Source organism: Mustela nigripes, chromosome 8 (genome assembly GCF_022355385.1).
Source record: "Mustela nigripes isolate SB6536 chromosome 8, MUSNIG.SB6536, whole genome shotgun sequence".
NCBI lineage: Eukaryota > Metazoa > Chordata > Mammalia > Carnivora > Mustelidae > Mustela > Mustela nigripes.
In genome coordinates this window covers 83040660-83068151 of record NC_081564.1, presented here as the reverse complement: position 1 = coordinate 83068151, position 27492 = coordinate 83040660, and the positions used below count along the sequence as shown (strand labels likewise).

The following is a 27492-nucleotide window of genomic DNA, read 5'->3' as shown; positions in this document are numbered from 1 at the left end:
CCACTGTAAGTTAACTTTAATGGAAATAAAAATTTTAAATGATAAAAAATAATTATTCGAATAGCCACCCATGCTTACCAGGGTTATACATATTAGGAACAAAATTTTAAATTTATGTATTTATAAAGGTTATCTAACTAATAGCATATTCTATTGCTTAAATATTTTAAATATAGTTGAATTTCTAAAAATTGAGGGAAACATCCTACCCTACTAGGAAATAAATGAATTTAATAAGTTTAGAGGGTACTGAACTTCTTCAATTAAACCCAGAAGGTAGAGTATAACATGAAAATTGGGCTTATCTTTATAGTTTAGGTGACTAGCCACTGGTTTCTTGATACACTTGTCCTTTAAAACATTACACGCACCAAGCTCTATCAGCGGGCACACATGAAATCATTGTGGTGGGAACATATCGAATATAGTCAAATATAAAACACATCAAATCATATTCTGAATGAGTATGGGCATAAAGTCGTGCCTTCCCTCCATTTTGATTTTTTTTCTTTCAACCTCACCAAAGGTCAAAATAGAAAGCCCTCTTCTTTCTGATATGTACTTTATCCCTCCCCACATCCATTCCATCAAAGCCATGGGCTTTGCTGGGCATCGACCTCGAGGCAAGCACTATTACAGAATGAAGCTGAGGTCTCCCATCAAACTGACAGTCCCTTATGTCACATTCATATTAACCTGGGATTTCGACAGAAGAGCAGTGAGACTGTTCACTTAGCTCATATGAAAACGTGTTCTCTAAGGGAAACATTCTGAGGATGATAATGGGGAAGTTCTAAATCAAATACCACTAATCTAAAATAGAATCAATTCTCTTTATTGGATATGTGAACCCTTGTTAAACATGCAACTGTACTCTAACAGGTTTAGTAGAAGTTTTGAGTTTGAAGCAGTGAGAGTAATAATCGAGGAAATTATGGAATGTAAATAAGCATGCCCATACAAATTTGCCAAGCCCACTTGTTGCCCCTATGGAAAACAGTAAGCTGGATCTTGAAATAAATGCACAGAAATGATGGGCCAAGGGGCCCAGGAAAGCCCCAAATATATTTGCTTACACCCAAAAGAGGACAAGACCTAGAAGGCATCAGATTGGAAGCTGTAGGCAGGTCATCAAGAAAACACTAGGTGACGGGGTTGGCAGGTTTCCTTACCGCAGCCTCGTCCATTCCCACACAGACTGCTTTCTATCCACTAGAATACAATAAGGACCTTATGAGTAAGAAAAAAATCTCAGATTGTAATTAAATCATCAATCTAATTTAGCTAACAAGCTTTCTGAACACCTGACCACCAGGAAACTACTGCTGATGGGGCATCTGCACAAAGGAATTTTACATTCTTCAGCCCATCCTACAAAATTCTTAAACTTTTTTGAAAACAAAACAAAACAAAAAATCTATCATTCAAGGCACCTAATACTTCCTGGATAAATCATTACAGGCTTTCATCTGTTATTCAATTTTTATATTTATCAGTTTTCTGTAAACGCAAGACAAGTGACAGTTTGGTCTTAGATAATTGGACTATTTAGACTTATATTTGTCTAAATAACCAGAATGCATATCCATGTGTGACAGTTTTAATTTTCAGTTTTTCCAGAATATTATTTTTCTCTAATGGCTTACTCATATAAAATATCTCTTTAGAGATTCTGTTTCCTGAGTTCTGTCAATACAAACCCAAAATGTGCCAGAATGCTTAAATCCATGTCATTAATAGACTTCTAAATTAACTTGCTTACAGCCATCAATACCCTGTTTCAAAATTATGCAATTATTTCTGATACATTAAGAGTATTCTCTGTAATCTAACTCACTTTATTACAACATGTAAAGTCAGAGGTATGAGATACAAGAGATTTAAATCAATTTAGATTATCATCTTTTGTGGCAATCTCAGAAAATTAAATTATGACGGAATTGGATTTCTAATTATATAACTCCCTTCCAGTCAAAGACAATACTATTTAACTGTCAATAAATAAAATCCCAGGCATTTCTTCATTTAAAATTTATAACGAGGTCAACTTCCCCAGCATCATGCAAATCTGCTACATAGATCCCATATATTTGAAAACATGCACTTAACTATAATTTTTTAAGAATCCTATATCCCTCACGGAAGGCGGTTCTCTCTCTTTAGAGAGTATCCCTCTCTGAGGGCAGGTCCATTTCTATATCACACACCACCGAATTACTAGATCCTAGTACAGTATATAGCACACTATATACAGAATGAACGTTTGAATTAGCATTTAAGAAATCACATTGAAAATAACTTTTTCCTTTTTTTAACATAGAACAAAAACATTTTTCTGCCCTCTGTATTTTCCCTGACTTTACCACACAAAATCTGGCAATGAACTGCTCCTATTAGACTATGTTAGTTACTCATCTAGGGATTCAAATATTGTCCCACATCCACATAATTCCTGATATTTATTGCTATGTAAGAGGGAAAGGAGGAATTTTTGCTTCACTGTTAACACGTCAATATTTTTTTTTAAAATGTTTCAATATATTCCTCTACTCAAAAGAAATGATCTAAATCTTCTACAGATCAGATCACCCTTTTTATTACATTATTTCCTGCTAATGCTGTGGTCTTCACTCACCGGATTCTCCCCTTCCCACCAGCGCCCATCGCTTGGCTAGCTGTCACTCCTATCGCAGATCTCGTTCTGGACATCTTTTCTATGTACGTACATAGGTCACTACATTTCACCTACTGACGTAGAGAACACACTGTACTTAACTGTCGGAGGTGTTGGGTTTTTTCCCCACTGTGGCCATCACTGGGCCCATCGCTCTCTCAGACCCTTAGTGCCAAGCACACTGGAGATGTTTGATCAATACTTGTTGGTAAATGGATTAAGATAAAGAACAAATGAGCAGGGGGACTATTTGTGTAATCTTGTTTTGTTTTCTACTGCTCTGTTATTTCACTGTGCCCACGCAGAGAGAACAGAGAGACTCTGCTTGATGTTCACATTGAGAAAAGTTTCCTTTAAAACGCCAATCAATAAGATAGTATCTGGGTATGAAAATTTTATGGCACAAAAGGTTTATATTTTGTCTTGCAGAAGCAAAATAAGGAGGGCTACTTACATAATCACTAGTTAAATGTAACATGTTACCCATGCGGGTCTTTTTCCCTCAGTTAGGACGCAACATTTTAAAAGTGAATAAGTGACGACATTCTGGGGCACCTGAGTGGCTCAGTCGGTTCAGTCAGTTAACCGTCTAACTCGGTTTTGGCTTAGGCTGTGAGCTCAGAATCCCGAGATCGGGCCTGCATGGGGCTCTGCGCTCGGTGTGGAGTCCACTTGAGATTCTCCCCCCATGTGCTCTCTCTCTCTCTCTCTCTCAAAATAAATGAATTTTTTTTTTTTTTTTAAATAAGACACTCCAAGAGAGAGAGAAATAAAAACAAGTGAATATATTGGGTCCCTTCAGTTTATATTATGCTGCATTCAATTAGGATTACAAAGAAAAATCATTTTTAGAGCATTTTTTGGTACCATATAGAAAGATTTAAACGCTAATGAAGTATCAGAAAATACATGTCAACAGCAGTGCTCTAAGCTAGAGCTGGCAGAGCCTACTGTGGACCATTTGCTAGTATCAGAACGGGAGACATAAAGTGAGGGACCAGAATAGATCTTCAGAGTTTTTAGTTGTACTTACTGGGCTAAATAGGGAAAAGTATGTTGACTTCTTCTTTCCAAAGTGCAACAGAAATTGGATGTACATGTTTGGATAGGTGAGAAAAGAACAATTCACAAATAAGAAACAAGAAAATAAGAAATCAAAATTCCAAAAAGTTTAAAAATGAAATGTTGGCAATAAGTTTTTTAGAATAATACAAGATAAAATGGTTATTTTCCCTTGGATGAATGTGTATCCCAAAAATGTTGGCCTGAAAAAAATATAAAAGGAGTGTTTCCTGATTGCGTTTGGTTTTAAGCAGCAACCAGACAGCAGAAAGAGGTAATGATTTCTTGACTCAGAATGCTAATTAATTTCCATTCTAAACAAACTTCTTTTCCAGTTTGAAGGGCCTTGGTCTTAAATATGGAAAACAGATGAAATGTTTGTGTTACACGTATGCATACACTAAGACACAGCCATTCACCTAGCACCTTGGTGCGCAGAGAATTCACCTCCTCACACATGGGCTAGTATTTACAATTATGTAAATACTATGGGGCTTTTCTGTCAATGCTGCTTTTCAAATTTCTTTGACCAAATTTCTACAATGAGAAGCTTACTTCAAGAAAAAGAAAATGAGGCAGATTAAGAAATAAGGAGAACACACTAGTCAAGTGAAAACATACTGTTATCAAATTTGTGAGTATTAGTAACAGTTTAAAAGTTGTTCATCATAAATGGGGATCATCAATGTTAAAAAAATTGTGATGTTTGATATTAAAATACTGTTTTTTTTCCAATTCAAGAAATATTGCTGGAAATTCATTTCATTTCTTGAATAAACTCACAAGGTGATAGACCAGGTCGTTAATGTCAGAGATGGACTGCCGGGCCCATCTGACTTCTGGATTCAAACTCATTAGCTACGTGGCCTTGGTAAGAGGCCTAACCTGAATCTGAGTGTGCACTCTGGAAAACTAGAACTAAATGACAATATAGTTGAGAAATTATTTCAACAATATTTGAGGTTATTTTATAACCTTGAGCAAGGAAAATTCTCAAAGGCGCTTTCCTTTAAAAGTAGACAAAAATATATACAGATCATAAAACAAAAATGTACAAAAAGAAGTGTGTTAACTATGCTGAATCAAAATAAAAAACTTAATAAAAATAAAAACAAAATTAAAAAAGAATATATAGCTCATAAAAATGTTAAGGTATTAAGTGAGATCTTATATTTCAATGGCCCAGCACTATAAATGTGACATATTTGTAGTTATCAGTAACTGGTAGCTATTTTAATAAACATTATATCAGTAAAAATGAACAAACAACTAGAAATTTATGTATAGATAAGTAAAATACAAATTAAAATGACCTTCTTGTCTATCAGTTAGCAAAGCATTAAAAATAATCATATATACTGTTAGCTATAGAATAATGAAATGAAAATGTTTATACAGGCATGAGAATGTGTACTGCAGGCGAGTAAGAATGTAAATTGATATAATTTTTCTAAAGGACAATTTGGTGATGTGTATAAAAAATTTAAAAAATAAACGTTCTCTTGGTCAAGCCATACTACTTCTAGGAATTTACCCTAAGCCATTTTTAATACCCAAAGATGAATGTGTACACACAAACTGCAATACTGATTATATATCTTAAAAAAACCCAATTCTTATTTTTTATATTTTAAGATTTTATTTATTTATTTGAGGAAGAGAGAGAAAACAGAGCCAGGGGGAAGGGCAGAGGGAGAGGGAGAAGCAGACTCCTTGCTGAGCAGGGAGCCCAAGGCAGGGCTCAATCCCAGGACCTTGGGATCATGACCTGAGCTGAAGACCAATGCTTAACTGACTGAGTTGCCCAGGAACCCCCCAAAAACCTGATTTTTAAAAATAGGTTATATTTGAAGTAAGATATAGCACAATAACACAATGGCTTTTATGAAAACATATTACACATTATGATATGATTTTAGAGACCTAAACAAAGCCAGTGTAAAAAATAAAATAATGCCAGCAAAGGGTGATTATCTGTCTTCTTTTCTAAGGAAAAAAAACAATAGCTTCTATACTAACTTAAAACTGAAATGAACCATATGCTCACATATATAACACACACATATACACACACAAGTTCATTGTTTCTATTTAGAATCTGTCTCAATATTTTATTTGTTTTCTTTTGAACAAAGCTTTCCTTCTTCAATTTAATTCAACAGAATATACCCCTTAAGTGTACATAGTTAGACATAGCCAATTCATGTCTTTCATTTGCTTTCAGCTTTCAGTGCTCTATTAAGAATTTTTAAATCATAAAACCATATATCACAGTACTTGAGTGTCTTGTGGGAGATTATCTTTAGGTGGTAAAAGGTCTATATCCTAACACAGAAACACAGTTGAGTTATATCGATATGAAACACCTAACACAAGGTCATATAATTAATAAATGAGTCTCCAAACTTTTTACTAAATAAAACTAAAAAAGAGATCCTATGTTGCTATGGCTCCCAGTGCATCTGAAAATGATGATATTAGATTACGTCCTCGGCGTTTGAGGAGAGTCATAATATATAGCCAGATGTGTCTTTCTCTGTTTTTGTATCTAACTGTTAAGTAAGCTTTTATACATGTTGTGCAAAGCTTAATCTAAGATGTTCTCCGATCTCAGGACCAAGAAAAAATGGCGCCTCTCCCGATGGTTTGATTTCTTTAAGAAAACAGCCATCACACAAACCGCCATTTTCCCTTTTGACCTAACTGGTAGAAAGAATTGTTCTCAACACATCAGCCGTTCTCATCACAGATCTCACACGCCTTCCCTCACCCACCACGTCTTTCTTTACATGACCAATGGAAGACGGAGCAAGGAATGATGCTGACTCAATCAAGAAGGGCTCTTTCTCCTTAACAACTTCGTGTAACTCCCCAAATCAAGGCAGGCTGCGTCCGACCAGCTTTCCCTTGCAGCGTGTGATCATTTCAAAAATGCTGTGTGATGACTTTTATTATTCTTACTTCCATTATTTCAATCAATCTGTATACTGAGACTTAGGTATAAGGAGTTGACCAGAATAAAGTAATCAGTAATGGAGCTGCTTCTGGCTCCAAAATCTTTGGTTTATGCATTTTGCACTGCACTATGTTCTTCTGATATAAAATATACCACGGTGTGAGTTCAGTCTGTATGGACCTTTAGAAAGAAGAAAGCATCTCATACAAATCTCCTTCCTCCTACCCTATATTTCCTGAATTGTTGCCACACATTGATATCCAAGACATTCTTCCAGAATTATGATACAAAATAAGTAATTTATGATTTTCCACTTTTAGGGTACTAACACTATTTACTATGTAGTACAAATAATTCAATATCCTATCTATAGGAACAATAATCTATCTAGAAGAACAATAATTCCTCCTTTATTAACAGGATGGAGAAAACAGAATTTACAATCTGTGAAAATTCTTTAGGTGGTGATGGTGGTAGAAGTGTTCAAAATAAATGTTCCCACCATTTCACCTGTCACAGCTAAGAAATGAATTAATAACAGTGAAGTTACCCTGCCTTGTCTCTCACTGTTGGTGGCTGCCAACAGCCACATTAATTCCGTCAGAAACTACCTGTAACACATTTGTCAGTCATTGGTCCTGATGATAACCTAACATACTAGATCTAGCAGTCAACTGACCCTTTAAAAATTATTAACTCACAGTTAGAATTGTATTGGCTATAGGTTGTTTTTTTCATCAAATATTTTGTCTTTATAATAGGTAATTCCAATCTAGTGATGAGTCAGTATGATCCCACAGCATTTTAAGTCCTATACAAATGGCTTATATTTATTATTTTTTATTTTCAGCAGAATCTTTCTTCATAAAGTAACCAACAATGCCTCTATTATACTCCTTAAAATAGTATATCACCTAATAACCTTCAGGTATGCTTTGGTGTTACAATCTTTATCCAGTGTCTTACCTCAGCTCTTAACTCAGAGATCAGTCTATCCTTGCTCTTTTGAGATTTTGATTCTTCCTTTATATCTCCTGATATTTCTTCCATTTCATTTTCATGCTGACCAGGAATAATGTTAAGCTGAAAAAAAGGAGAAGTTAAAATTATAGTCACATAATGCTCCAGTGTCTGGCTCCACTAGTCTTTCATTTTGCTTTTAGTTTAGTTTTTTGGATTCTGGCAGGCTTTATCATTGCTGAGGTAATTAATGTAGTTGAACCATTTATTTCTTATATTTCTTATATTATTAAGAAATAATAATAATATATTTGAAAAATTCTTGGTTGTTAGAAAACAAATCAACAATCTCCATAAATCCAAACTCACCAATTGAAAAAACTGGGCAAAACTTGGTTACTACACAGAACCCTGGTAACTGACCAACTGAATTCTAAAGAAATCTAATTAATACTGATCTTATAGTCTTGAATATTTATAATACAGGACTCTTCGTAATCCTACTTAATGTCCATTTCTTACGAAGTCCAAAGAGTTTATAGATTATAATAGAGGTAAACTTGGGCAATAGGAAAAAAAATCATCTATACAATGCTAGAACTGGTAAAAATATGTTTATAAAAGATGCCAATAAATTAGCAGGAAAACAGGATAAATAAATTATGGCATATCCAGATAATGGAATATTATTCAGCACTAAAAAGCCATGAAAAGACACAGAGAAAACTTAAATATATATTACTAAGTGAAAGAAGCCAATCTGAAAAGGTTACTTACTGTATAACTAATTTTTGACACTCTGGAAAAGGCGAGACCATGGAGACAATATAAAATCAGTGCTTTTCAGGTTCTTGGGGAGGAAGGGGTGAGTAGGTGGCACACAGAGATTTTCAGGGCAGTGAAACTATTTGGTATAACACTGGTGGATATATGTCACTATACATTTGTCTAAACCCAGAGAATGCACAACACCAAGAGTATACTCTAAGGAAAACTATGGACTGATGTGTCAATGTAGGCTCATCATTTGTAACAAGTGTATCACTCTGGTGGAGGACACTGATAACAGAAGGTTGTGCTTAAGTGCAGACAGGGAGCAGAGGGGAAATGTATGTATCTCCCTCTCAATTTTGCTGCGAAACAAAAAATGCTCTAAAAAATACTCTAAAAAAAGAAACATAGGAACATGAGAAAAATCCTGGAAACACACAGTAATTTTTCCTCCTAATTGTTCTTATAGTTTTCAGCAGAAACACAAAATTTGATAAACCTACAAAATACGTAATACATACACATATAATATTTTGTTTTGTTAACATATTTTTCCCTAAAATATGGAGGCAAATATTTTCAAAATTAATATAATTTGTAAGGAATCCCACAATAAATTAGAAAATAAAAGCAAACATTATATTACCTATTTATAATTAAAATGATATTACTCATAACATTATCATTGTTAATAGTAATATTGAGTATATAATAGTCTCTAGGAACTGGACTTGAGACGTATTTCCTGAGTTAAAGGTAGAGTAATCCTATGCGTTAGGTATGTAGTACCATCTTTACCTTAAAGAAAAATAAGCTGTATTTTTACTAGGCTTAAGCAAGTTCCCCAAATTTGCAAAGCTAGTAACTGGAAGAGCACATTTTAAGAATGTTTTTGTCAAATTCATTACCTGAGTTCTTAATTACAAACTGGTAGCTACACCTATAATTATAAAGCTAAAAGCTGTTGTATAGTTTACTGAAAGGCAAAAGACTTACAGCCACATGCTCAAAATGAACTACAAGGGTATTAGGGTGCCCAGTACAGACAGGCTCCTTGCTCAGAGTTAGTCACGTGGAGAAAATGCCATGGAAAGCAAGCGTGGAACTGGATGCAATGCTAAGAAGTTCAAAGTCTGTCCATGCATGTCTCACCCTACTTCATGTAAATAGACAATGTGGCATTCACCTCTGGCTAAACTAAACTAAACTAAACTAAACTAAAAGTCACTTTGCTAAAGAAAATAATTAATTATAAGAGTAAAATCAAAGAAATCAAAGCATCAGGTTTTGGTTTGCATTCACCAAAGTAAACCCCAACTCATTCTGGTAATTGAATGCCCTTAGTTTTACTTCTAAAATCTTGACCATTAATTCTCAGGGAATTAGATCAATCAATAAGTTCTCTCACTATTAACAGGACTGCGATCAATGTTACCACTCAAAGGAGAGAAGAGGTAAGAAAATAACTTTTCATACAGTATGGGAAATCCACACCAATTATCTAAAATAATTCCATTTTCACTGACAGTAGAAAATCAAGGATCTTTGGATATACAAAGAAACCAAGAACATGAATAAAATAGCCAAGATTTGAAATCACAATGTCTGACAGAAGGAGGAAAAAGGACAGAGATAAATAGTATAATTTAAGATATGAAAGAAAATGTTATTAAAAATATAATCACTGGGAAAAAATGAATTGCACCCATAAATTAAGGACAGAACAATTTCAAAATTTCAAAGAACAATAAAGGAAAAAAATTAGAATGTGTCTAGTAATCCTTTTGTTTGGAAAAATTCACTAGAAACATTGGAAAATAGAGTCAGAGGTTAAAGTATCTTGAAGCTCTGTTCTTGGAACTGTTTGCTTGATGCATTCACTCCTTTGGGAAAGATGATGTGCACCCACAGCACCACATACTAATAGAAATTCTGATAATCTCCAAACGTCTAGTTCTATCTTGTAGGTCTCCTTTGAACTTCGGACCTAATGTCCTACTCCTTGTCACTTTTATAGGTATCTAAAATTTAACGCATTGCAAACACAAATTAAGAATTCCCTAAACTTGTTTCTCTGCCAATCTCTGCCATCTCAGTTAAGTATCAACTCTATCCTTCCCTTTAATCAGACCAAGGATTTTGGATTTATTTTTAACTCCTTTCTTTCTCCGACACATCATACCCAAACCAAAATCAAAATAATTCAGTGTTGCCTTCAAACTATATATAGTAAATCCAACCATTTCTCTACCTATACTACTACTATTTCTCTACCTATACTATACTACTGCCTTGATCAAAGGTCACCATGTTCTCTCACGTCAGTTATTTTAATAGCTGCCACAATCTCTGCTTCTCCATGTAACTCTGTAGTCCCTTTCCCAAAACAGCAGTCAATAAAGCATTTTCAAAGTAAATCAAATCATTTAATTCTGAGGCTCAAATCTTTCCAGTGGCTTTCCAACGCATTCAGAGTGTAAGTCCAAGTCCTTACCATCTGCCTGGCCCTGGATGCCCTCAGTGCTCTTCTCCTACTCCTACCTCTTCTTCTGTTAGTCACTCTGGCCTTCTCACTGTTCCTACACACTCCAGGCAGGAAACAGCAAAAAAATAAAATAAATATTCTACAGTGAAGGCACTTAAAACACTGTAACAGGAAAAAAAAAAAAAAAGCCAATCTGATGGCCAGATTAATAAAACAACTATACTTTTCCCTATGAAAATTTGAGTTATTTTGATCATTTGAAAATTATACTTTGGACTCAAAATCACCTTAATTTTGCTACTTACCCTATTAAACTTCAGGCTCAGATTAATGGAGTTATAATTAAAATCTAATTAGTAGCTGAAAGGTTGAAAGCTATAGATGTGTAGATATTAAGGATTATTTTAGCAGAATTATGAATGTCATCCACAAGTGATATATCACATTACTTAAACTGAAAGTGACAGAAATAGAAGGTACCTGAGAAAGTGAATGAATCAGCATTAGAAAGCATTTTCCAAGTTCAGGTCCTTTTATTTAATGGCTATATTTAAGTATAGTCTCTTATAAGACTTCTTTTTCTGAAATTGCATCATAATATAATTCCAAAATTCCTCTTTAAAATTTCTCTTTTCAAATGCAGTATTTGTGAAAGGTTAAACCAGGCAACTTTTCACATCTCTGACTTCAGAAATATCTACCATAATTTGCTTCTGGAAAATTAGCAATGCTATATGTAAATATTTATTCTCCTACATTCAAATTAGCATGGAATGAAAGTCTTTTTGAAGATGATTCTGGAAAACAAAAATATTGTGTAACTTACAAATAAAAATATTTTCTTACTTATTCAGATCAAGTAGGAAAAGAAAATTTCATTTCAAAATGGCACAAAAATATAATCTAACATACCCTGTTATTTTATTTCGCCTCACATTTTACCCTTCAAAATAATAAAAAATGATTAGGTAGTTATTGCTTATCTCAAAGATCTGGCTTTTGTGAAATATTGTGTTCAATATTTATGTCAATGTTATTAATAATACAACAAAATTCAATCTCCTCAGAGACTAAACCCATAATTTCTCCCATAACTCTCAACAAATGATCTTGCAACTTCATTCATGGAAAAGCAGGAAAGCTATAGATAGGAAGGATCTTCAACTTCTTGTACCATAATCTACAAATTTTCAACCATCTATACAAATCTTTCCTTCTTTCCTCTTGTTAAAGAACTTAAAATAGCCTTCTCCTAGAGTCAAACACTAATCATTTCATTTGTAGTCAGGATTTGGTACCTTTGGGGTACTTGGTTAATTCATTCTACGAACTGTTCGCCTGCTGGATTTTCAAGATCTCTTGGCTTCTCCCTCATCAACACTTAGTTGCCTGATAGTTTCCATTTAGGTTGTAAAGCAAAGTATGAGAGATCAAGTAGGGCAGATCCTCTCCTTTTCTTTCTCTCTCTCTCTCCCACCTCTGGAAAAAACACCTCTTTTCCCATTTTGGAGGTTTCCACTCCAGCTCTGTTTCCTCTCACTCTCAAGTGCCTTGGAAGAGTTGCTCACATTCACATTTTCCCCATGCTCCCCTTTCACTCATTCCTACATTGGCTTTTGCTACACCCATTCCCAATATTTCCCAACACACAATATTCAACCTTGTCCTTAACTTGAATCCATGGCAGAATCTGATTCCTGTTAACAATGCCTTTGCTCAAGCACTCTTTTCTTCTGGCTTATGGAAGGAAAGGTTTTCTTTCTCTGCAGTTTCCCTTTTTCTTTCTGCCTTACCTGTACTAATCCTCCAAACCGTCTTTTGTTTCATTCAGTATACCACCACAGGGGTGGGGGTGGGGCAGGATCCCCTTCACTCCCATGCTTCCACCACCTTCTCATGGTTCATTGTTCACATTTCTTTCTTACACTCATAAATTCCAAATCCCACCAAACACTCCTCCCTCAAGCTCAGTATACTCAGTTTTGAATACATGATCATTTCCCCTCAAGTTTCTCTTCCTCATGATGTGCCTTCTTTGGTGGAAGGCAACTCCATAGATAAGGTCAGAAATCCAAAACCTCTTCTCTCTAACACCCTAGTATCCATGTACATTTCCAACATTCACTGAATCACCAAGCATCACAATGTTTTTCACGTGTATATTTCTCAACTCTCCACATTCCCAACCAAACTTAGGTTGTTTCTCTCTGGATTACCAACAGACTCATAGAACTTTCCTCATCACCTGTACCCCCAAAATCTCTTCTTCACACTGAAAGTTGAGTCATTTTTTCAGTGATGTAATCAAACTGATGCTGGTTAACACAATGCAATGGCTTTTCCCATTGCCCTCATGTTGATGCATACATTTATAATTTGGCTTTGGAATAAGTATTGAATATCAAATAGTACAGAGTCTAAGACCAAGTTTTTAGCAATTGGGTAGGTTCTGGTGGTGATACCATATTCTTACGAAAAGTGAGGAAAGGTGGAAATGTGCCCAAATAGAAAATGACCCAAATGCAGTGGACCCAGGGATAGCTAACAACAAGGTAAAGGTTCCAGATGATTTTAATAACTCTAAGTGCATGGAGAAGCCTCCAAAATTCAACATAACTGCAAAAATTTTAGCCAAGATTATTTAAACTAATCTTCACCTAATTCCCTCCCTCAATCTTAAAGAATGGTAGTAAAGAATAAAACAACGTTTAACTATGCTCACAGCAAATTTTCTTCTATTCTTTAAGTCAAAATAAAGCACTAAATATCTAATCTTAGTGGTATTTAAACTGTTTTGCTCTCATGCTAATGTATCCTTTACTTTTTTTAAAGACTTGACTAAATAGTATATTGATTTAGATACAAAAATGAATTTCCTGCTGAATTTTAAATATTTTAAATAAAATGGTTGCATCATATCTTACAGAATGTTAACATCTAAAACCCACATAACTGTAATGCTATCATCTATTCAAAAAATTGTAATAATTTTATTTCTTGAATTTTTATTTCTATTTCACCTTCCCCAGGTCATCATACTGTAACATGTTTATATTCGAAAATGTTTTTACTCAATAACATGCAATAAAAATGCATATATAAAATTTGTATGTGTATGTTGTGGCTGTAAGATTCCAAATGTTAAAAAGTTTCTTTGGATTGAATTATCTCTACAATTATTATGGGTACATGGTTGCTTAAAAATAAGACAAGACAGCACATATTGTGATAAGTAATTATTAAATATAAACTAATCATTTTCTGGAAATGCATTTCTTAATGAGATAGATAGATACATTTTTTCAATTAGTTTGTGTATCCATGGATGAAATTACTTATTGATAGAATGAAGTAAGAATTATCATCAGTTTTCTCTATTCTTTTTTAAAGGTAGGCACTGAGAAAGTTGATCACATGCTAATATATATGGAAGATGTTTTGTTATAGCAAAGGCTTTGCTTGTGTTGTTTTTTAATATCCTTCTAAATAAATGACAAAGCTACTTCTGATCTTATAACAAAATTAATTTTTTTATTATCTGTAAACTGACAAATCCATTAGGTCCCATTCCACTATTTTTATGAAAAAGAAATGAGAAAACCACTTGAAATGACAAAAGTTTTGTGATCCACTGATTAGCTGGTTTCTCAAAACAAATATTCCAAAATATCTCTATGTTTGGTATGTCTGCATTTTCCCCACTGGCAAAATGTTCTAAAACCACACCTGGGTTGGGAGACAAGCATGACTTTCATTTGAAAAGTGGATGGAGGGTAATGTGGGAAAAGAGAACTCACTTGAAAAGGACAAACTTCTTTAGGCAACTGGATTTCTGAAGGCCGCATATGAAAGTTTGGGAATCTGAAGTTGAAATCCACATAACTATCCCATGGGGACCTGTGGGAAGATGGTAGTGGTGCGGTGGTGGTAGTCCTTTTAGGGTACGCAAATCTCTGCATGAAAATAGGCAGAGCAATGACAATAACAAAATTAAAACCCATGGAAGCCTATAGCAAAATGAGGTGGGAAGTTTTCCCTAAAATCCTAAGATAACAGGTATGTTAAGACAATCTACTTGAAGAACTCCAGAATACCAGCATCTGTTTGAGAAAATTAAATGGAAGAAACAACATACCCTGAGAACAGGAGAACCTCAAACTGACAGTACACCTCCCCTGAAAATGTGTCAGGTTGATTTGAAAACAGTAGATGAAACTAAGAGAGTTTTACACATAGAGGGCAAGAGGCCCACAATGAAATTTGAAATGCAACAATCTATATCCTGTATACTCTCAAAAACCAAAACAGATAAAACTTCCTTTAAAAACATATCCTAGAGATGTCTGGGTGGCTCAGTTGGTTAAGCATCTGACTCTTCATTTCAGCTCAGGACATGATCTCAGGGTCATGGGATCAAGCCTGCATTGGGTTCCATGCTCAGCATGGAGTCTGCTTGAGATTCTCTCTCCCTCTCTCTCTCTCTGCTCCTGCTCTCTTTCTCTCTCTTCCAAATAAATAAACAAAATCTTAAAAAACAAAACAAAACACCCTGAACTAAAGTGGGAAATGATGAAAATGGAATCGATATGAAAGGAACAAAGGCAATAAAGGCAGAGTGATCCAGAGAAATCAGTTAGGGAACAGAGTCAGGGAGTTTTGGAAAGGACAAGACAATGTCATAAATTTAGGGCACTTTACACAAATATGAGTAGTGACCTCTAGAAAACACTTTTTCCTCCACTTTCTGTGTAAGAGTGAGTTACAAAAAGGATCATATAGTTGAATCATGTTATGTTAGTATAACAACAAAAGAATGAACGAATGATGCTCTTACAAAGAAAGTATGCTATAGATAATAACATTCTAGAGTATGCTATATAGTAGAATATAGAATACAGGATGAGTATTCTAGAGTATGTTATAGATAATTCTAGAGTATGCTGTAGATAATAAGAACATTCTAGAAATACATGCCCACTAGAGAAAAAGAAAACAAGACAAATTTTTCATTGTGACCTTAACAAAAATAATAAAATTATATATAATGTGAAGGAGCAACACACCCTAGAATTAGAGAAACTCAGAAATGTTATAGTGCTAGGAAAAGAATTAGAAATAAAAGAAAAAGTATTTCAGAATAAACTATAAGGAACATAAGAGCAAGTAAATGAAATAGATAATGTCTTAAGAGATAAGGTAAACCAGAAATAAGATGCTAAAAGTCCAAAAGTAATCAAGATAAAATATTTAAAAAGATATCAGAAACTGTAACTGAGTGACAAAGATTTAGCACATTTATAAATTTCCCAATTTTTCCTCTAAAATGGCCTGAAATAGTGATTATAATTGCAGCAACATACTCATCCATGCAGACTGTGGCATGGAGATATTTCCTATTATGAGCACCCAGGACTCTCTGAAGATGAGTCATGCCATTGAGTATATATCTTGTCATACCACAGAGTAAGTAAACTACAAAAGAGTACTACGATTTCATCGAATGTTTGCAGTTGCTAATATAAAAAATGTTCTGCTCTTTTGAATATCATAAGGATGATAAGTAAAGGTACTATGGAAAACATCCAATAAGTTTAAATTCATGAATTTATAATACTACTTTAGAAACCTAATTTAATACTGGGGAATGCTAGTGATCCAATTCATTTAAAGAAAGGAAAAGTAACCTACCCTGTATCCCAACTATGTCTAAATGAACAAAATACTGTATGGAAGGAAGTTCTTGATCTTGGGTTGTGAGTTTGAGCACCACATTGGGTTAGAGATTACTTAAAAAAAAAGACTATATTACTTAAAATATATATATTTATAAATATATATATTTATATATTTAAATTATATAAATTGGGTCAGAGATTGCTTTAAAAAATAAATGAATATATATATTTATTTATTTTTTGAAGTGGAGCATGCAATTCTTGATCTTGGGTTGTAAGTTTGAGCACCACATTGGGTTAGAGATTACTTAAAAAATATATATATATATACACACACACACACACGTATAAGTGTATATATATAATATAGAGATTAATTAAAATATATATATTTATAAATATATATATTTATATATTTAATATATATAAATTGGGCCAGAGATCACTTTAAAAAATAAATAAATAAATAAATAAATAAATAAATATTTTTGTTTATTTAACCACATTGCGTTAGAGATTATTTCAAAAAATAAATAAATTTATTTGTTTGTTTGTTTGTTTGTTTGTTTTTTGAAGTGGAGCATGCAATTCTTGATCTTGGGGTTGTGAGTTTGAGCACCACATTGGGTTAGAGATTAATTTAAAAATAAATAAATAATGCATGCTCCACCGATAGAGCCAGTAAGACTGGTACACCAGCCACGTCTACCAGAGAGGAAGTTCTTTTCATTTAAATGATCCAGTAAGGAGTGCCTGGGTGACTCAGCTGGTTAGGCGTCCATGTCTTGAGCCCTCCCTCCTCAGTAGAGAGCCTGCTTCTCCCATTCTCTCTGCCTGCCACTCCCCCAACTTGTGCTTGCTTTCTCTGTCTCAAAAATCTAAACAAAATCTTAAAAAACTAAAAATTTCCAAATAATAACTTCAGAAGAAATAATACAATTAGAATATGATTTTGCAACTCCTAATTAATGGAAATAGCATCATCAGCACCACCAAGAAACAAACAAATACCATGTGCTTCCTAATGAACAACGCATTATCTAGGAGAACAGTCTTGAAACTGAATCAAATCATACCTTCTGATCAAACAAAGATTTAATAGGAAATACAGAATACAGAGTAACATATCAAACCATACAATGTATAAATACAATCTATAAAATTCAGAATAGAATCCAAGGGATAAATAACCTATTTTTTTTAAAAAAGCAAATTTTAAAAAGGACAAAAAGAAGAAGTTGCATAAAGATAAAACCTACATATTAAAATGCACTTAAAAAGACATCCAATTAGGTTGGAGAAACCAAGATGGCAGAGGAATAGGAGACTGAGCTATCACTAGGTCCCAAGAGTTCAGCTAGACAGTTATCAAACACTTACAAATTCAACAGGAGATCAAAGAGAAGGAGAGCAGCAATTCTAGGAACAGAGAATCGACCACTTTCTGGAAGGTAGGACATGCAGAGAAGTGAATCCAAAGCGACGGGAAGATAGATTGTTGTGGGAGGAGCCACCTCCTGGCAAGTGGTGGAGCAGTGGTGCACAAAATTGGAACTTTCAGAAGTCTAATCCACTGAGGGACATTGCCCCAGAGGCTAAGTGGAGGTGGAGCCCTCCTGAGGACAGTGTGGTCTCAGGACCCGCAGGGTCACAGAAAGACGGGGATGTCTGAGTGTGGCAGAGCTGCCAGGTATCAGAGCAGGGAAACCAACTCCAGAGACGAAGCCAAGAAGTGAGCACTCAGCTCGGGGTTACCTTAAACTATGATCCAAGGCACAGTTGGACCTCTGCTCTTTGAGCAGGGATCCTATAAATGGCAGATCTGGAGAGACCCCCTCATTCCTCCCCCAGGAGGAGCAGCATGGGAGAGTGCAACATAAGTCTACTGGGTTTGGAGACACCAAATGGGGTCATGCACCAGAGATAGAAATGCTCAGTCATAGGCCAGGTGAGCACTGAGTGTGGCTGGAGACCAGGGAGATAGTAATGATTGACTGCTTTTCTCTGAGGGCACACTGAGAAGTGAGGCCTCAAGCTCTCGGCTCCTCTGGGCCAGAGATTGGGAGGCTGCCATCTTCATTTTCATCCTCCAAAAATATATGGAAAGCATTCAGGGAACAAAAGCTACCTAGCCGGAACCCAAGCAGATTACTGAGCCTGGCCAGTGTGATTCCACCTCAGGCAAAGACATTTCAGAATCATGGCAACAGGCCCCTCCCCAGAAGATCAGCAAGAACATCCAGCCAAAAAGCTGGGATGGATGGGAACATCCATCCCAAAGCAAGTACACCAATCAATGAGAACTATGGATCTCCAGAGCTATGAGAAAGCAATACATAGAATTCATGGCTTTTTTCCCATTATCCTTTAGCCTTGCAAAGTTAAATGTTTTTAACTTTATTTTTTTCTTGTTCTACTTTCTTAACTTTTCCACTTTCCTCTTTTAACATTTTTAAACTATTCTATCTTAACAGTATCTTTTTTAAAAAAATCTTTTAAAATTTTCATTGTTATAGTCATATAATATCCCTTCATTGTAGCTATCTTATTTTTTGTATACATACAGATTTTTTTTCTTTAAAATTTTGGGATACAATCAAAATACACCGTAAATCTAGTGCATGGCTCTGTTCTAGTCTGCAGCCTGATCACATTCTCTCCCTGTTCCTTTTTTTCTTTTCCAACCAACTTATCAGTTCCTCTTTTAGAATCTTTTAAAATTTCATCTTTACAGTCATATTCCATCCCTTCATTATGTTTATCCTTATTTTTGAATATATATGTTTTTTTTCTTTAAGATTTTGGGATGTAGTTTCTTCTCACAGACCAGAATACACCCCAAATCAAGTGGGTGGCTCTTTTCTATTCACTAGTCTTATATATGTATACACACACACACACACACACACACACACACATATATTCCCCCCCTTCTTCTCCCCCCAGTATTAGGTCACTTCTGATTTGGCTTGTGTATATTTTTCTGGGGTATTTTCCACCCTTTTTGTATTTTATTCTCTCACTCATACATTCTTATCTGGATAAAATAACAAGGTGGAAAAACTCACCACAAACAAAGAACAAGAGGAAATACCAAAGGCTAGGGACCTAATCAATATGAACATTGGTAATATGTAAGAACTAGAGTTCAGAATGAAGATTATTAAGGTGCTAGCTGGGCTTGAAAAGGCATGGAGGATATTAGAGAATCCCTTTCTGGAGAAATAAAAGAACTAAAATCTAACCAAGTTGAAATCAAAAAAGCTATTAATGCAGTGCAATAAAAAATGGAGGCTCTTATGCTAGGATAAATGAGTCAGAAGAGAGAATTAGTGATAGAGAAGAACAAATAACGAAGAATAAAGAAGCTGAGTGAAAGAGAGACAAGCTACTACTGGACCATGAGGGGAAAATTCGAGAGATAAATGATACCATAAGATGAAACATTATTAGAATAATTGGGATCCCAGAAGAAGAAGAAAGAGAGAGCGGGGCAGAAGGTATACTGGAGCAAATTATTGTAGAGAATTTCTCTAATAAGGCAAAGGGAACAAGCATCAAAATCAGGGAGGCTCAGAGAAACATCCTCAAAATCAATAAAAATAGGTAAAACTTAAAAAACTTAAAAATACTTAAAAAATAAGTAAAACTTACAAGTCTTAGTAATAAAGAGAAAATCCTGAACACAGCTTGGGAATAGAGGTCTGTAACATACAATGGTAGAAATATTAGATTGGCGGCAGACCTATCCACAGACACCTGGCAGGCTAGAAATGGTTGACATGATATATTCAGAGCATTGAATGAGAAAAATATGCATGCAAGAACACTATATCCAGCTAGCCTGTCATTAAAATAGAAAGAGGGATAAAAAGTTTCCAGGACAAACAAAAATTAAAAGAATTTGCAAACACCAAACCAGCCCTACAGGAAATATTGAAAGGGGTCCTCTAAGCAAAGAGAGAGACTAAGAGTAGTAGACCAGAAAGGAACAAAGACAATATGCAGCAACAGTCACCTTACAGGCAATACAATGGCACTAAACTAATATCTTTCAATAGTTACCGTGAATAAGCTAAATGCCCCAATTAAAAGACAGAGGGTATCAGAATAGAAAACCAAAACCCATCAATATGTTGTCTACAAGAAACTCACTGAAGACCCAAAGACACCTCCAGATTTAAATTGAGGGAGTGGAAAACAATTTACCATGCTAATGGACATCAGAAGAAAGCTGGGGTGGCAATCCTTATATCAGATCAATTAGATTTTAAGCCAAAGACTATAATAAGAGATGAGGAAAGACACTATATCATACTTAAAGGCTCTATCCAACAAGAAGATCTAACAATTTTAAATATCTATGCCCCTAACATGGGAGCAGCCAATTATTAAACCAATTAATAACAAAATCAAAGAAACACATTGACAATAATACAATAATAGTAGGGGACTTTAATATCCCCCCTCATTGAAATGGACAGATCATCTAAGCAAAAGATCAACAAGGAAATAAAGGTTTAAATGACACACTGGACCAGATGGACATCACAGACATATTTAGAACATTCCATCCCAAAGCAACAGAATACACATTCTTCTCTAGGGAACATGGAACATTCTCCAGAATAGATCACATCCTCGATCACAAATTAGGTCTCAACCAACTATAAGATTGGGATCATTCCCTGCATATATTCAGACCACAATGCTCTGAAGCTAGAACTCAATCACAAGAGGTAAGTTGGAAAGAACTCAAATACATGGAGGCTAAAGAGCATCTTACTAAGGAATGAATGGGACAATCTGGAAATTAAAGAAGAATTGAAAAAATTCATGGAAACAAATGAAAATGAAAACACAACTGTTCAAAATCTTTGGGACAGAGCAAAGGCAGTCCTGAGAGGAAAGTATATAGCGATACAAGACTTTTTTAGAAACAAGAACCCAACCTAACCCTATACCTAAAGGACCTGGAGAAAGAACAGCAAAGAAAGCCTAAATCCAGCAGGAGAAGAGAAATAATAAAAACCAGAGTAGAAATCAATGAAATAGAAACCAAAAGAATAGTAGAACAAATAAACAAAACTAAGAGCTGACTCATTGAAAGAATTAATAAGATTGAGAAACCCCTGGCCAGACTTATCAAAAAGAAAAGAGGAAGGACCCAAATTAATAAAATCATGAATAGAAGAGTTCACAACCAACACCAAATAAATACAAATAATTATAAGACCATATTATGAGCAACTATACATCAGCAAATTTGACAATCTGAAAGAAATGGATGCATTCCTAGAGACATATAAACTACCAAAACAGAATAAGGACAAAACAAAAAAACCTGAACAGACCCATAACCAGTAAGAAGATTGAAGCAGTCATCAAAAATCTCCCAACAAATAAGAGCCCAGGGCCAGATGACTTCCCAGGGGAAGCCTACCAAATATATTTTTTTAAAATTTTATTTATTTATTTGACAGAGAGAGAGATCACAAATAGGCAGAGAGACAGACAGAGAGAGAGATGAGGAGAAGCAGGCTCCACACTGAGCAGAGAGCCTGATGCGGGGCTCGATCCCAGGCCCCTGGGATCATGACCTGAGCCGAAGGCAGAGGCTTAACCCACGGAGCCACCCAGGCGCCCCACCTACCAAATATTTAAAGAAGAATTAATACCAACTCTTCCTGAAACTGTTCAAAAACAGAAATGGAAGGAAAACCTTCCAAACTCTTTATGATGCTGGCATTACCTTGATCCCAAAACCAGACAAAGACCCCATCAAAAAGGAGAATTACAGACCAATATCCTTGATGAACACAGATGCAAAAATTCTCACCAAAATACTAGCCAATAGGATCCAACAGTACATTAAAAGGATTATTCACCATGACCAAGTAAGATTTATTCCTGAGATGCAAGATTGGTTCAACATCCACGAATCAATCAATGTGTACAATACATTAATAGAAGAAAGAACAAGAACCATATGATACTTTCAATAGATGCTGAAAAAGCATTCGAAAAAGTATAGCATCCTTTCTTGATCAAAACTCTTCAAAGTGTAGGGACAGAGGGTCCATACCTCAATATCATCAAAGCCATCTATGAAAAACCCACAGTGAATATTCTTCTCACTGAGGAAAAACTAAGAGCTTTTCCCCTAAGGTCAGGAACATGGCAGGGATGTGCACTATCACCACTGCTATTCAACATAGTTCTAGGAGTCCTAGCCTCAACAATCAGAAAATAAAAAGAAATTAAAGGCATCTGAATTGGCAAAGAAGTCAAACTCTCACTTTTTGCAGATGTTATACTTATGTATCATATAGTATCATTTATGTGGAAAACCCAAAAGGCTCTGCTTCAAAACTGCAAGAACTCATACAGAAATTCAGTAAAGTGTCAGGTTATAAAATCAATGCACAAAAATCAGTTACATTTCTATACATCAACAGCAAGACAGAAGAATGAGAAATTAAGGAGTCAATCCAATTTATAATTGAACCCAAATCCATAAGATACCTAGGAATAAACCTAACCAAAGAGGCAAAGAATCTGTACTCAGAAAACTATAAAGTACTCATGAAAGAAATTGAGGAAGACACAAAGAAATGGACAAATGCCCCATGCTCATGGATTGGAAGATCAAATATTGTGAAAATGTCTATGCTACCTAAAGCAACCTACATATTTAATGCAACCCCTATCAAACTACCACTGATTTTTTCAAGGAAATGGAACAAATAATCCTAAAATCTATATGGAACCAGAAAATACCCCAAATAGCCAGAGGAATGTTGAAAAAGAAAGCCAAAGTTGGTGGCATCACAATTCCAGCCTTCAAGCTCTATTACAAAGCTATAATCATCAAGACTGTATGGTACTGGCACAAAAACAGACACAAAGATCAATGGAACGGAATAGAGAGCCCAGAAATAGACCCTCAACTCTATGGTCAACTACTCTTTGACAAAGCAGGAAAGAATGTCCAATGGAAAAAAGACAGTCTCTTCAACAAATGGTGCTGGGAAAATTGGACAGCCACATGCAGAAGAATGAAACTGGACCATTTCCTTACACCACACACAAAAATAGACTCAAAATGGATGAAAGACCTCAATGCGAGACAGGAATTCATCAAAATCCTTGAGGAGAACATAGGCAGCAACGTTTTTAACATCAGATGCAGCAGCTTATTCCTAGAAACATCACCAAAGGTGATGTTTGAGAAGCAAACACAAAAATGAACTACCAGGACTTCACCAAGATCAAAAGCTTTTGCACAGCAAAGGAAACAGTCAACAAAACCAAAATACAATGGACAGAATGGAGAAGATATTTGCAAATTACATAGGAGATAAAGGGCTAGTATCCAAATTCTATAAAGAACTTATCAAACTCAACACCCAAAGAACAAATAATCCAATCAAGAAATGGGCAGAAGACAGGAACAGACATTTCTGCAAAGACATCCAGGTGGCTAAAAGTGCTCTACATCACTCAGCATCAGGGAAATAAAAACCAAACCCACAGTGAGATACCACCTCACACTAATCAGAAAAGCTAAAATTAATAAGTCAGGATATAATAGGTGTTTGCGAGGATGTGAGAAAGGGGAACCCTCCTACACTGTTGGTGGGAATGCAGGCTAGTGCAGCCACTCTGGAAAACAGCACGGAGGCTCCACAGAAAGTTGAAAATAGAGCTACCCTATGTCCCAGGAATCACACTACTGTGTTTACCCTAAAGATAACAAATGTAGTGATCTGAAGGGGTATGTGTGCCCTAATGTTTATAGCAGCAATGTCCACAATAGCCAAACTATGGAAAGAACCCAGATGTCCATCAACAGATGGATGGATGAAGAAGATGTGGTATATATATATATGAATGATTTGGTATATATACATACACACACATACATACAATGGAATACTATGCAGCCATCAAAATAAATGAAATCTTGCCATTTGCAATGACGTGGATGGAACTAGAGGGTATTATGCCAAGTCAATCAGAGAATAATAAAGAAGTCAATCAGAGAAAGACAATTATCATATGATCCCTCTGATATGAGAAATTTGAGAGGCAGGGCAGGGGATTGTGGATGGTAGGGAAGGAGAAAATGAAACAAGATTGGATCGGGAGGGAGACACACTATAAGAGACTCTTAATCTCACAAAACAGAGGGTTGCTGGGGGGAGGGGGGAAGGAGAGAGTGACTGGGTTATGCACAAGGGGAGGGTATGTGCTATGATGAGTGCTGTGAAATGTGTAAGCCTGAAGAGTCATAGACCTGTACCCCTGGGGCAAATAATAATTATATGTTAATAAAATAAATTTTAAAAAAGACATCCAATTAGAATGCCTAAGCTTTATTTGATTTTGATTCAAGTAAGTAAACTATGAAAATAAAATTGGAAATTTTATCACCATATATTTGATATTAGCAGATTAATGTTATTATTTTAGGTTTCAAAATGGTATTTGTATGTTTAATAATAGTCCTTACATTTTGAGATACATACAGAAATAGGCCCAGATAGAATAATCCAAGGCTGTAATGTGGATGGATTTGGTATAGTTAAAAATGATCAGCCAAAAGACAATCATTATAAAATATAGCTGATGGGAAAATTGGCGTTCATGATAGTATTTGTTTTTGTATACAGTTGATATTTTCTATTATAAAAAGCTTAAAAAATAATGGTCCCCCTGCTTGTAAAATCTCTTATGAGATTTTACTTGAGCATACTTGGAAAGTTGCCCAATTCTGGCTTATCTGAGAGTATAGGATCTATTAATCTACAGTCTTTGTTCTGTTAGTAATTCAGGTTCAGAATCTTTATCTATTAAAGACATGATTAGATTTTCATATAGAAAACACATAATATACAGGTTATAGCAGGTGACTTTTATCTTCTGTATGTGGTTGTGGGGGTACAAATGAATACGAATGGTGTTTGTCTGAGAGTTAATCAAGTCATAAGATTAGAAATCAGGAGTATGAAAAATAACACATTTCTACTCTGTCCAGTGGAAAGTGTGCATTCTGAATACCATTGTTATACTACCCAACTTCCAGCTTTATTCAATTGCAGGCTCAGTAGTTACCTCAATAATCCAAGGTTACACGTTTTACTGATAGCTGATTTCTGTCCACAGAATCACTCAAAGGCCAGGGGAAAGCCAATTAGAGTCTCAAAGAATAATTTATTATTCTTAACAGATTTATCCACAAGGTTATCAAAGAGGATCACACTGGTCAATGGAAGATTAATCATGACTTGCAGAGAATGTTCATCTGAGAAATTTAATTTGTATTTTGTCAAGAAGTTAACTAGTATGTATTTTAGATTTAAAAAAAAACTAATAAGAGAATACAATGGGGTGCAGTTCTTTGTGTGGATATTTGTCAAGAGATGTTTATACAAACTTTTTTACCAATAGAATGAAGTTATTTTGCACGATGACTGATGAACAGGGAAATCAATCACTTTCCTTTATTCCATGTTGAATCTAAAGATACTGCTTTTTTCCCCTCTTAACTTTTGATTTATCCATTTCTAACAACTTCAGGTACTAAATCACAACAACAAAAGTTGTATTGCTTGGTCACAGACTTCCAATAAAATTTCTACCATGTTTATAAAAGAGCAACCGCAGAGTAGTCAAAAGACTATTAGAAAAACATCAGGAAGACTGTGTTATAATCTGGTCTGACTAAAGCTCTTCTCTGGCCTTGGACAACCAGCCTTTTAGGACTCAAATTATTCTGCTTTTCATAAAAGGAGTAAGATAAGCTAGAGTTTATTCTATGTAATTTTCCAGTGTTAATATTACGTGAAAGGAAGAGATCAAAATTATATACCTTGATAAATTAGAAAAAGGAAGAATGATAAACAGGTTAGAAATTATGTAAAAAAATAAAATGTTACCTAAAATAAGGTAGTAACTTCTGTACTTTTTTAATCCAGAAAAGAAGAAAATATATTTAAGACAAATATTATTTTAAAACAAGTTATCATGGAGGGCCTACGTGACTCAGTGGGTTAAAGCCTCTGCCTTCAGCTCAGGTCATGATCCCAGGGTCCTGGCATCGAGCCCCACAAGGGGCTCTCTGCTCAGAGGGAAGCCTGCCCCCCCCCCATCTGCCTCTCTGCCTACTTGTGATCTCTGTCTGTCAAATAAAAAATAAATCTTTAAGAAAAAATAAAAAAACAAAAACAAGTTATCATGACTAACCAAAACATTCACAAAACATACGTAAAACACATTCTAACTAAAAACTAACCACTTTTTTTCAAAAGCCACATGTAAGGAAAACAGGATAGAAAACCATACTTCTAATATATGGTCAAAACAATAGCGACTACAGATCAGGATGGAGTAGCAGAAACCAAATCTGGCAATCTGAAACTATTAAAATAGCAAGAAAAATAGAGCAAACAACTGTTATAAAAACACTGGTTATCAGGCAATTCTGGAGACATGGAAAACAAAGAAAAATAGCCACCACATTGCTCATTTACTGCCTGGAGGGAATGTTCAGCTCATAGATTAGGAAGGAAGAGCAAGGTGGTCTCCCTGAGTGGAGGTGAAGCTGGGAACGAAGCGGGCTGAGGCTTAGCATGGGCAAGAGCTCCAGAAGGGTCTTGAGCACAGGGAGAACCCTGGAGGTCTACCTAGTGCTTACCAGGGTGGTGACCTGAGCATAACTTTGAGAAAAGTTACCCCCAAAAGGATTAAAAGAAATAATCCCTACAACTGATAAAAGATCAGCAATAAGAATTCTTAAATCCAACTGCTCAAGATAAACCTCACAATTCATGCATGGCCCATTAGGTGAAGTACTCAGAATGGTTTTGCCTCTGGACTCAGTAGGAAAAATAACCATAGACTAAAT

At 35.2% G+C, this 27492-nt stretch overlaps 1 protein-coding gene across 5 annotated transcripts in view; it reads right to left on the bottom strand.

The window, feature by feature from the left end:
• Positions 1-27492, bottom strand: part of CCDC102B (coiled-coil domain containing 102B) — a 192063-nt gene that overhangs the window by 39018 nt on the left and 125553 nt on the right. For all 5 annotated transcript variants that reach the window (XM_059409802.1, XM_059409803.1, XM_059409805.1 and 2 more), the window contains one exon: positions 7659-7775. In XM_059409802.1, coding sequence (XP_059265785.1) covers positions 7659-7775 — 117 coding nt within the window. The remainder of the gene's footprint in view (positions 1-7658; positions 7776-27492) is intronic.